At 42.2% G+C, this 12,272-nt stretch overlaps 1 protein-coding gene across 1 annotated transcript; it reads left to right on the plus strand.

The window, feature by feature from the left end:
- Nucleotides 1-5,401: 5,401 nt before the first annotated feature.
- LOC135529641 (zinc finger protein 436-like) lies at nt 5,402-10,720 on the plus strand. The gene is made up of 4 exons (XM_064958267.1): nt 5,402-6,138; nt 6,344-6,441; nt 6,577-6,754; nt 10,371-10,720. The coding sequence occupies exons 1-4, from the start codon at nt 5,916-5,918 to the stop codon at nt 10,718-10,720; spliced, it is 849 nt and encodes a 282-aa protein (XP_064814339.1). The 5' UTR covers nt 5,402-5,915.
- The last annotated feature ends 1,552 nt before the right edge of the window (nt 10,721-12,272 follow it).

The raw sequence follows: 12,272 nt of genomic DNA on the forward strand, positions 1-12,272 counted from the left end.
GGGTCCTGAAACGACACGAGAGAAAACACACAGGAGATAAGGATGTAGGATGTTGAACTGTAGAACATTGGATGGATATAGGACAGATGCTGGCTGAACAGTAGGATATAGGACAGATATAGCTTCTGAACAGTGTGTTCTCCATACTTACTGTATTTTAGTGGATTGTGTTTGTGGATTTGTTTGCTGACTTCACAAAATAAATGTCCATGTAAATGGGCTAAGTCTAAATGTCCATGTAAATGGGCTAAGTCTAAATGGGCTAAGTCTAAATGGGCTAAGTCTAAATGTCCATGTAAATGGGCTAAGTTTAAATGTCCAAGTAAATGGGCTAAGTTTAAATGTCCATGTAAATGGGCTAAGTCTAAATGGGCTAAGTCTAAATGTCCATGTAAATGGGCTAAGTCTAAATGGGCTAAGTCTACTGTATTTTGTATAAGGTACTTTGCTCCCATTTTGAGATAAATAAAATCCAGTTCGATTCCCAACTCAGTAACTCAGATCAGCTTTAATATTGAACATAGATTGTAACTCAGGCCTTGGGGGAAGGTAGATTGTAACTCAGGCCTTGGGGGAAGGTAGATTGTAACTCAGGCCTTGGGGGAAGGTAGATTGTAACTCAGGCCTTGGGGGAAGGTAGTAACTCAGGCCTTGGGGGAAGGTAGATTGTAACTCAGGCCTTGGGGGAAGGTAGATTGTAACTCAGGCCTTGGGGAAGGTAGATTGTAACTCAGGCCTTGGGGAAGATCCGCTTTAATATTGAACATTGATTGTTGATTCCATCAATGTAATTGTCATTTCCAATTGTCTGCATCATTTCCAATTTTGTAAATGAACAAAAATATAAACACAAAATGCATTATTTTCTAGGATTTGACTAATTTACAGAAAAAAGTCAATTGAAATAAATTCTTCAGGCCCTAATCTATGGTTTTCACATGACTGGGAATAGTGCTATGCATCTGTTGGTCAACGATACCTTAAGAAAAGGTAGGGGTATGGATCAGAAAACCAGTCAGTATTTGATGTGGCCACCATTTGCCTAGAGTTGATCAGGCTTTTGATTGTGGCCTGTGGAATGTTGTCCCACTCCTCTTCAATGGGGGCGGCAGGGTAGCCTAGTGGTTAGAGCATTGGACTAGTAACCGGAAGGTTGCGAGTTCAAACCCCCGAGCTGACAAGGTACAAATCTGTCGTTCTGCCCCTGAACAGGCAGTTAACCCACTGTTCCCAGGCCGTCATTGAAAATAAGAATTTGTTCTTAACTGACTTGCCTGGTTAAATAAAGGTAACAAAAAAAAAAAAAAATGGCTATGCAATGTTGCTGCATATTGACAGGAACTGGAACACGATGTCATACACATCAATCCAGAGCATCCCAAACATGCTCAATGGGTGACATGTCTGGTGAGTATGCAGGCCATGGAAGAACTGGGACATTTTTCAGCTTCCAGGAATTGTGTCCAGATCGTTCTGACATGGGGCCATTATCATGCTGAAACATGAGGGGATGGAGACGGGTGAATGGCACGACAATGGGCCTCGGGATCTCGTCACGGTATAGGTGGGGTTAAGGTATAGGCAGGCATAAGCTACGGACAACGAACACAATTGGATAGAATCCAGCTTATGCCTGCCTATACCTTAACCCCACCACCACCATGGGGACACTCTGTTCACAACATTGACATCAGTAAACCGCTCGCTCACACAACACCATACATGTGAGGCCAGTTGGACGTACTACCAAATTCTCTAAAACAACGTAGCTTATGGTAGAGAAATTATCTGGCAACAGCTCTGGTGGACATTCATGTAGTCAGCATGCCAATTGCACGCTCCCTCAACTTGAGACATCTGTATCATTGTGTGACAAATCTGCATATTTTAGAGTGGCCTTTTATTGTCCCCAGCACAAGGTGCACCTGTGTAATGATCATGTGATAAAAGAATGTATATGTTGAAAGATAATGATAAAATAATTCCACTCTGAACCTTATAACTATATGAAATTGATTAGAATCATAAAATTATAATCTGACGATGTGTGTAGTTTTAGTCAGAATTAGGTTAAACAATGTATCTGTATAGTGGAAAAACACAGACTGTCTGAGCAAGGTGTAGTTTAGGATTTGAACTTGTATGTGGGTGCCTAGGAAAATACCGTAGAACAATTAAACTACTACTACTGTTTGTGTGGAAGTATGTGAGTAGGATACCTACTGTTTGTGTGGAAGTATGTACCTACTGAGTAGGATACCTACTGTTTGTGTGGAAGTATGTGAGTAGGATACCTACTGTTTGTGTGGAAGTATGTGAGTAGGATATGTGAAGTAGGATACCTACTGTTTGTGTGGAAGTATGTGAGTAGGATACCTACTGTTTGTGTTGAAGAAGTACCTGTGAGTAGGATACCTACTGTTTGTGTGGAAGTGTGAGTAGGATACCTACTGTTTGTGTGGAAGTATGTGAGTAGGTTACCTACTGTTTGTGTGGAAGTATGTGAGTAGGATACCTACTGTTTGTGTGGAAGTATGTGAGTAGGATACCTACTGTTTGTGTGGAAGTATGTGAGTAGGATTCCTACTGTTTGTGTTGAAGTATGTGAGTAGGATACCTACTGTTTGTGTTGCAGTAGGATACCTACTGTTTGTGTGGAAGTATGTGAGTAGGATACCTACTGTTTGTGTGGAAGATGTGAGTACCTACTGTTTGTGTGGAAGTATGTGAGTAGATACCTCATCTCAAACCATCTGAATTGGGTTGAGGTCAGGGGATTGCGGAGGCCAGGTCATCAGATGCAGAACTCCATCACTCTCCTTCTTGGTAAAATAGCCCTTACGAGACACTTGGCATTCAGGCCAAATAGTTCAATCTTGGTTTCACCGGACCAGAGAATCTTGTTTCTCATGGTCTGAGAGTCTTTAGGTGCCTTTGGCAAACTCCAAGCTGGCTGTCATATGCCATTTTACTGAGGAGTGGCTTCCGTCTGGCCACTCTACCATAAAGGCCTGATTGGTGGAGTGCTGCAGAGATGGTCGTCCTTCTGGAAGGTTCTCCCATCTCCACAGAGGAACTCTAGAGCTCTGTCAGAGTGACCATTGGGTTATTGGTCACTTCCCTGACCAACGCCCTTCTCCCCGACTCTGTCTGGCCAGGCGGCCCCCAGGAAGAATGTTGGTAAACCCCCCATTAAAGAATCTGGAGGTCACTGGTTTTGGGGGGGACCTTCAATGCTGCAGAAATGTTTTGGTACCCTTCCCCAGATTGACAATCCTGTCTGGGAATATTTCCATCAAATATAGGCTACTGAAATTCAAGAGAGAACACACATTCTGTTTCTACACTTGTCTCATGTATTTTTTTACAATTTATAACTTGAATTGTGCTTTTGGTCATTAAGCCCCAAACTGTATAAAGCCTCCACATATTTTATTTCAACACCTCCCTGACCTATACCCTCCACATTGACTCTGTACCAGTACCCCTGTATATAGCCTCCACATTGACTCTGTACCAGTACCTCCTGTATATAGCCTCCACATTGACTCTGTACTGGTACCTCCTGTATATAGCCTCCACATTGACTCTGTACTGGTACCCCCTGTATATAGCCTCCACATTGACTCTGTACTGGTAACCCTGTATATAGCCTCCACATTGACTCTGTACTGGTAACCCTGTATATAGCCTCCACATTGACTCTGTACTGGTATCTCCTGTATATAGCCTCCACGTTGACTCTGTACTGGTAACCCTGTATATAGCCTCCACATTGACTCTGTACTGGTAACTCCTGTATATAGCCTCCACATTGACTCTGTACTGGTACCTCCTGTATATAGCCTCCACATTGACTCTGTACTGGTACCTCCTGTATATAGCCTCCACATTGACTCTGTACTGGTACCTCCTGTATATAGCCTCCATATTGACTCTGTACTGGTACCCCTGTATTTAGCCTCGTTATTTTATTGTGTTACTTTTTTTTCTTCTTCAGTTTATTTAGAAAACATTTCTATAAATTACAGTCATGAATTATGATTATGAATGACAGTCATCCAACATGCTGTAATAGAAATAAGGCTATGCTCATGAAAAAACAAATCGTCCTGCCTCATCTTAAACGGCAGTGACCGCCACTGTTTGGATGGTGGACCATTCTTGGTACACATGGGAAACTGTTGAGCTGAAAAACCCAGCAGAGTTGCAGTTCTTGACACAAACCGGTGCGCCTGGCACCCACTACCATACCCCGTTCCAAGACAAATATTTTGTCTTCCCCATTCACCCTCTGAATGGCACACATACACAATCCATATCTCATTTGTCTTAAAATCCTTATTTAACCTGTCCTCCCCTCCCCCTCATCTTGATTTAACTAGTGACATCAGTAAGGGATCATAGCTTCAGCCTGGATTCACCTGGTCAGTCTAAGTCATGGAAGGAGCAGGTGTTCTTAATGTTTTGTAGACTCAGTGTAAAGCACTACAGCTAATCAAATGCTATTTGCATGTGATGCATTTGCTCTATTGTGTCCAGCAGGGCAAGTAGTTCTGACATCATAATACACCCTTCTGATAATCAAGTGATATTTGGAATGTCTGAGTAGTTCTATATGATGTCATAATACACCCTTCTGATAATCAAGTGATATTTGGAATGTCTGAGTAGTTCTATATGATGTCATAATACACCCCTCTGATAATCAAGGGCTATTTGCATGTGATGCATTTGTTCTGTTGTTTACAGGATGATTTGTATCTCATAGAGCGTGGCTTTAAGGCAAAAGTATGGTCACAACTAATAAAAACGAATGTGAAAAATGAACAGAGTATTAAAACAAATGTGTTTTAACACACTACCTATTAGTAGAAGTATTTATTAATCATCTACATATTCATATTAAGCTTCTACGTCTGTATACAGAAACGTATTATTTGTAAAACGTAAGAGAAAATATATCAGCTTATTGTTAAACAGAAAGCGTTACCCACTCCAGTCAGCAGATGGCGATGAGCGTCTTTCAGGTGTTGCTTCTTGCGTGACGTATAATGGACTGGACTGGGAGCTTCTTCAGGAACAACAATGCGCCAACTCTTACAACTACCTCGGTAGCTTGCTAGCCAACATAAAACTGTCTAACTAAAAACTGAAATATTGACGCTTTAGACCACGGTTATGTACATTAGCTAATATCAGTGTTTTAAACACAATTATGTTGACGTATCTACTGGTTAAATTAAACCTAATTTGCTTGTTCAATTTGCAAACTTGTTAAAGATTGATACTGAGCCTAACACTAGGCTCGTCGCTAATGCTACCTAACTAACATCCATGACCATGAGCTCATTAAACTACTCATCCCTGCTAAAGAAGAAGATATCTACTGGACGGAGAAAGAAGCTCTGGCGCTGAACATTGTCGTGAAAGATGAAGAAGAGGAGGGTGTTACAATGAAAGAAAAGAAAGAACCTTTCAGAATGAAAAAGGAGGAAGAGGAAGCTGTTATAGGGAAAGAAGAGGAAGAACATTTTGGAGTGGAAGAGGGGATAGAGGCTGTCACAGTGGAAAAGGAAGAGGAAGACGCTTTCAGAATGAAAACGGAGGAAGAGGAGACTATCACGTTGAAAGAAGAAGAGGAGGATGTTATCGTGAAAAAATATAAAGAACCTTTAGGAGTGAAAGAGGGAATGGAGGCAGCCAGAGTGGAAGAGGAGGATGTTATAGGGTGGAAAGAGGAAGAACCTTTAGGAGTGAAAGAGGGGATGGAGGCAGCCAGAGTGGAAGAGGAGGATGTTATAGGGGGAAAGAGGAAGAACCTTTAGGAGTGAAAGAGGGGATGGAGGCAGCCAGAGGAAGAGGAGGATGTTATAGGGTGGAAAGAGGAAGAACCTTTAGGAGTGAAAGAGGGGATGGAGGCAGCCAGAGTGGAAGAGGAGGATGTTATAGGGGGGAAAGAGGAAGAACCTTTAGGAGTGAAAGAGGGGAAGGCAGCCAGAGTGGAAGAGGAGGATGTTATAGGGGGGAAAGAGGAAGAACCTTTTCGAGAGGAAGAGGATGCTATCTTAATTAAGGTGAAGGAGGAAGACGTTTTGGGAGTGAAAGAGGAGGAGACAGAAGATCCGATTAACACCAGTGAGTATTGTCTTAAAAACAGGGGCACAAACTATGCAGTTGTTGAACTATAATATATTTTTAAAAATCATGATGAATGTGGTCATTTTTGCCCTGTTTCGACATATTCTTGATATATATTATATCTATGCCTCTTGTAAGACTATGATTGCAATAGACGGTCATAAGTTCACCATATGTTTGTTTGATGTTCTCATTCACACAGGAGAGAGACATGACTATCGTGGATCCTCTGGGGAGCCTCAACAACATCCTGATGCTGACGAGGCAGAGAAGAGTCTCTCCAGATCAGAACACCAGATGGTACAGCTTGGTCTGGTCTAGCATACAACTTGCTCTATCAGGGTCTGGGCTGGATTTCTGTAAAGCACTTTAGGTCAAGCAGTGACATCAGCATCCATAATTATATGTGTCTGTGTCCCCTCTTTATGGTTACAGGACAACGCTAGCCCTTCCTCCCTCCCGGAGTCCCTGTGTCATGCCTCTCCCAGTATCACCTTACTGCTGGGTATGAAAAGGTTGTCTGTGCTGCTGGTGGACTGCAGGAAAACAACGGGGCTGAGTGGAACTGTGAGAGGAGGAGAAGAGAAGAAAGGATCAGATTTGACACATCAAAGTAAGTGCTGTAGTTTAGTTTGAACAAAAACAATAGATCTGACCACTGGTAGCTGTTCCCAGTAGGGCTGTCCCCAACTAATACAAATACAGCTTTGCACACTCTTGGCATTCTCTCAACCAGCTTCACCTGTTACCAGGACAACCAGCAGAGTTCTGTTAATTCTGGGATCGAACCCAGGTCTGTAGTGACACCTCAAGCACTGTGATGCAGTGCTTTAGACCGCTGTGCCACTCAGGTGGCAGCTCCTTTGTTTGGCATGGACAGACTGACTACTATCACATGGACAGACTGACTACTATCACATGGACAGACTGACTACTACCTCATGGACAGACTGACTACTATCACATGGACAGACTGACTACTATCACATGGACAGACTGACTACTATCACGTGGACAGACTGACTACTACCACGTGGACAGACTGACTACTACCACGTGGACAGACTGACTACTACCACGTGGACAGACTGACTACTACCACGTGGACAGACTGACTACTACCACGTGGACAGACTGACTACTATCACGTGGACAGACTGACTACTATCACGTGGACAGACTGACTACTATCACGTGGACAGACTGACTACTACCTCATGGACAGACTGACTACTACCACATGGACAGACTGACTAAACCCACGTGACAGACTGACTACTACACGTGGACAGACTGACTACTACCACGTGGACAGACTGACTACTATCACGTGGACAGACTGACTACTATCACGTGGACAGACTGACTACTACCTCATGGACAGACTGACTACTACCACATGGACAGACTGACTACTACCACATGGACAGACTGACTACTATCACATGGACAGACTGACTACTACCTCATGGACAGACTGACTACTACCACATGGACAGACTGACTAGTACCACATGGACAGATTGACTACTATCACATGGACAGACTGACTAGTACCACATGGACAGATTGACTACTATCACTACTACCACATGGACATACTGACTACTATCACTACTATCACATGGACAGACTGACTACTACCACATGGACAGACTGACTACTATCACATGGACAGACTGACTACTATCACATGGACATACTGACTACTACCACATGGACAGACTGACTACTACCTCATGGACAGACTGACTACTACCACTACTACCTCATGGACAGACTGACTACTACCACATGGCCAGACTGACTACTACCTCATGGACAGACTGACTACTACCACTACTATCACATGGACAGACTGACTACTACCACATGGACAGACTGACTACTACCACATGGCCAGACTGACTACTACCTCATGGACAGACTGACTACTACCACTACTACCTCATGGACAGACTGACTACTACCACATGGACAGACTGACTACTATCACTACTACCTCATGGACAGACTGACTACTACCTCATGGACAGACTGACTACTACCACATGGACAGACTGACTACTACCACATGGACAGACTGACTACCCACATGGACAGACTGACTAGTACCACATGGACAGACTTCAATAGTGTGTTTGTGGGGAGCAGGCTGTTTATTTAGTCAGGCTGTTTATTTAGTCAGGCAATGCCCACGTTATTCTGACATATTTTACAATGTTAATTATGTGAACGTCAATGCATAATATATGGGTAGGCAAATGATAACAATAAATATTATTGTTAAAATGGTAATGCATATGTTTTTAGCAGACTGACTACTATCACATTTTGTGGGGAGATTTTATGCTTGTAGACTATTACAACAATTACACATAGAAATGTGAAAATTACAATGAAGTGCTTGAAAAAAGTCCTTAAGTTCTTGAATTCGACTTGCCCATGTCTGCATTAATTCCTGCGACTTTGCTCAGCCAGCAAATGAAAGATAAAATAATCTGCTATTTAAATTATTCAGTTTCCTGGCATATCGTTAGATCTTGTCCCGGGACAGTAAATTTCAGTTGGTGCTGAACCCAGACTGCCGCTGGCAAATGTACCTGAATGTTCAACCCTGTGTGTGCGGTGCGTGTAGGGTCTATATGTCTACCACTTCGTGTAGCCGTTAGCGATGCTAATGTCTTAGGTAGCCGTTAGCGATGCTTATGTCTTCGGGTAGCCGTTAGCGATGCTTATGTCTTAAATGTAGCCGTTAGCGATGCTTATGTCTTCGGGTAGCCGTTAGCGATGCTTATGTCTTCGTGTAGCCGTTAAGCGATGCTTATGTCTTCGGGTAGCCGTTAGCGATGACTATGTCTTCGTGTAGCCGTTAGCGATGCGTATGTCTTCGGGTACAAGTAGCGATGCTCATGTCTTGGGTAGCCGTTAGCGATGCTCATGTCTTACGTAGCGTTAGCGATGCTCATGTCTTCGTGTAGCTGTTAGCGATGCTCATGTCTTCGGGTAGCCGTTAGCGATGCTCATGTCTTGGTGCCCGTTAAGCGATGCTTATGTCTTCGGGTAGCCGTTAAGCGATGCTTATGTCTTCGTGTAGCCGTTAGCGATGCTTATGTCTTCGTGTAGCCGGTGCGATGCTTAATGTCTTCGTGTAGCCGTTAGCGATGCTTATGTCTTCGTGTGTAGCCGTTAGCGATGCGTATGTCTTCGTGTATTAGCGATGCTTATGTCTGTGTAGCCGTTAGCGATGCTTATGTCTTCGGGTAGCCGTTAGCGATGCTTATGTCTTGGGTAGCCGTTAGCGATGCTTATGTCTTCGGGTAGCCGTTAGCGATGCTTATGTCTTCGTGTAGCCGTTAGCGATGCTTATGTCTTCGGGTAGCCGCTAGCGATGCTTATGTCTTCGGGTAGCCGTTTGCAATGCTTATGTCTTCGGGTAGACGGAAAGACAATTAAAAAGTATCCTATGCCTACCTAGCAGAATCGTGATTATTTGCATCAATGCATTGGCCATTTTGTTTTGAAAACTCCCCGTCACAACTGCGCTACAGAAACACTGCTAGACAAACAAGACTGTCTTGCTGGTGCCACTTGAATTAAAGGGTAACTACACACAAACATTCAGGTTTTCCCAGATTTCCCCTGATGTGGTTTAAGCATTGTTGTGGAATTAGAACATTCAATTATGTTTTTCTATTGAAAAATGTGATTTTGAGAGAGAGAAAAAATGGGGGGAAATCAGTCCTCCTCAATGTTTTTGTTTTGTTGTCGCGGTATCTCTTTTCTTTGCTGTTACGGTAAATAAATCTAAATCAATGTAAGAACACAGGGGAATGTTCATTTAAAAGATTGCTAGTCATTATTAGCCTGGTTCTATTATGGGACACAGGCCAGGTCATTATACATTATCACATTTAATTGAGGGAAACTGTATTTACTATCACTGTTGTGGTTGTCTCACCAAGCTACCTTAAGATGGATGCACTAACAAGTTGCTCTGAATAGTGACCATACTATTCCCTTAAAGCCACACAGTGTAAAATACATGGGTCATGTGAACAATGGAGCACATGCATCACATGCTAAGAGACAATGGAGCACATGCATCACATGCTAAGAGCACTTGCCTGTAAGTCTCTCTGAATAAGAGGGTCTGATAAATGACTAAAATGTATGTGGAGATTTCATTCAGGTCTCCCTGTTTTAACCACTCTGTTTGTCTTTGGCAGAAGAGCGACCCGACTCAGAGGAACCAGAGACATCTGAACCATTGAGACGACACCACTGTTCCCAGTGTGGAAAGAGTTATACCCGTTTATGGAGCCTGAAAAACCATACGAGAACACATGCAGGGAAGAAGCCTTATCACTGCTCTCAGTGTGGAAAGAGTTTTACCCGGTTAGGGAGCCTTGAAATACATAAAAGAATACACACAGGAGACAAACCTTACCAATGCTTCCAGTGTGGAAAGAGATTTATCCAGTCAACACATCTGAACGAGCATAAGAGAATACACACAGGGGAAAAACCATTCCAATGCTCTCAGTGTGGAAGGACATTTTTCGATCAGGGGACCTGAAATCTCATAAAAGAATACACACAGGGGGAAAAGCCTTACTCACTGTTCCCATTGTAAAAGTAGTTTTAGCTGGTCAGGGCAACTGAACGAGGCATGAGAGAACACACCGGGGTCAAGCCTTACCACTGCTCCCAGTGTGGAAAGAGTTTTACAAGGTTGGGGTCCCTTAAATCACATAAGATATATACACACACACAAGAGACAAGCCCTATAACTACTCCCAGTGTGAAAATAAGTATTATCATTAGGGGACATAAAAAAAAGCAAACACTCTGTGAGAGGCCTTTCCAATGCTCTCAGTGTGGAATGCGATCTGAAAGCGCATAAGAGAATATACACGAAGAGAAGCCATTCCAATGCTTGCAGTGTGCGAAGAGTTATACCCGGTAAGGGAATTTAGAAACTTATGAGACACACATGAAATCAAAATGTAGATTTCCAACCCAAATAGACATACCCAAAAGTAACTGCTATTCATGTGTAATTACATTATTCTGACATGCAAAAACTTGGTATATTTGGAAAGACGACATGGAGATTATGTTGAAATTATCAGAGAAGATAGGAGTTACATAGTTCACAAGATCAAGCACACATAAAATATTTTTTATTTTTTTTAAATTATTATTTTATATTATTATTATTATTTTGGCCCTGCGCAAAAGATCACCAGTTCTCCTACTATGTATTACTATTGTGTGATTAGCCCAGTTGGTCATGTGAACTCCCCACGGGAGAAATTATGGTGTTATTTTTCTATCATTGTAAATTGTGTATAGAGATTGAGCTAACATTTATTATTTAATGTATATTGTTTATTGGTTACATTCTGTTTCCCTCTGTACACAGACCACTTGTATACTCTGGTTCATCATTAAAACTCCTACTAGAGACTGAGCTTATGTGCCTGTTATCACTCTTTGACCCGGTGCTCAAAGCCTCAAAAAGCTAAAAACCTCTTAAGGATTGGCCCCCTTTTCCCCCAATTTTCACCTAAAATTACATACCTAAATCTAACTGCCTGTAGCTCAGGCCCTGAAGTAAGGATATGCATTTTCTTGGTACCATTTGAAAGGACACACTTTAAAGTTTGTAGAAAGGTGAACGGAATGTAGGAGAATATAACACATTAGACCTGGTAAGATAATACTATGAAAAAAAAAAATATTTTTTTGTACCATCTTTGAAATGAAACAGAAAGGCCAGGTGCATTCTACATATTGGCCACTAGATGGCAGCAGCGTACATGCAACTTTTTAGTCTGATCCAATGAACCATTGCATTTCTGTAAAAAAAATGGTATGAAGACTGCCAAAATGTGCCCAGTTTGTTTATTAATAACTTTTCATGTTCAAAACTGTGCTCTTTCCTCACACAATAGCACGGTGTATCACTGTAATAGCTACTGTAAATTAGACAGTGCAGTCAGATTAACAAGAATTTAAGATTTCTGCCAATATCAGATATGTCTATGTCCTGGGAAATGTTCTTGTTACTTACATTACAACCTCATGCTAATCGCATTAACCTATGTAAAATCAACTGTCCCACA

The sequence above is a fragment of the Oncorhynchus masou genome, unplaced genomic scaffold, assembly GCF_036934945.1.
Source record: "Oncorhynchus masou masou isolate Uvic2021 unplaced genomic scaffold, UVic_Omas_1.1 unplaced_scaffold_1195, whole genome shotgun sequence".
Classification (NCBI taxonomy): Eukaryota; Metazoa; Chordata; class Actinopteri; order Salmoniformes; family Salmonidae; genus Oncorhynchus; species Oncorhynchus masou.

What these genes read in the sequence shown, in the direction of transcription:
- LOC135529641 (XM_064958267.1), top strand. Translation starts at nt 5,916, where the DNA reads ATGGAGGCAGCCAGAGTGGAAGAGGAGGATGTTATAGGGGGGAAAGAG. An exon ending in AGAAGATCCGATTAACACCA is followed by an intron (nt 6,139 to 6,343) that starts GTGAGTATTGTC and finishes TCATTCACACAG; the next exon opens with GAGAGAGACATGACTATCGT. An exon ending in ATCAGATTTGACACATCAAA is followed by an intron (nt 6,755 to 10,370) that starts GTAAGTGCTGTA and finishes TGTCTTTGGCAG; the next exon opens with AAGAGCGACCCGACTCAGAG.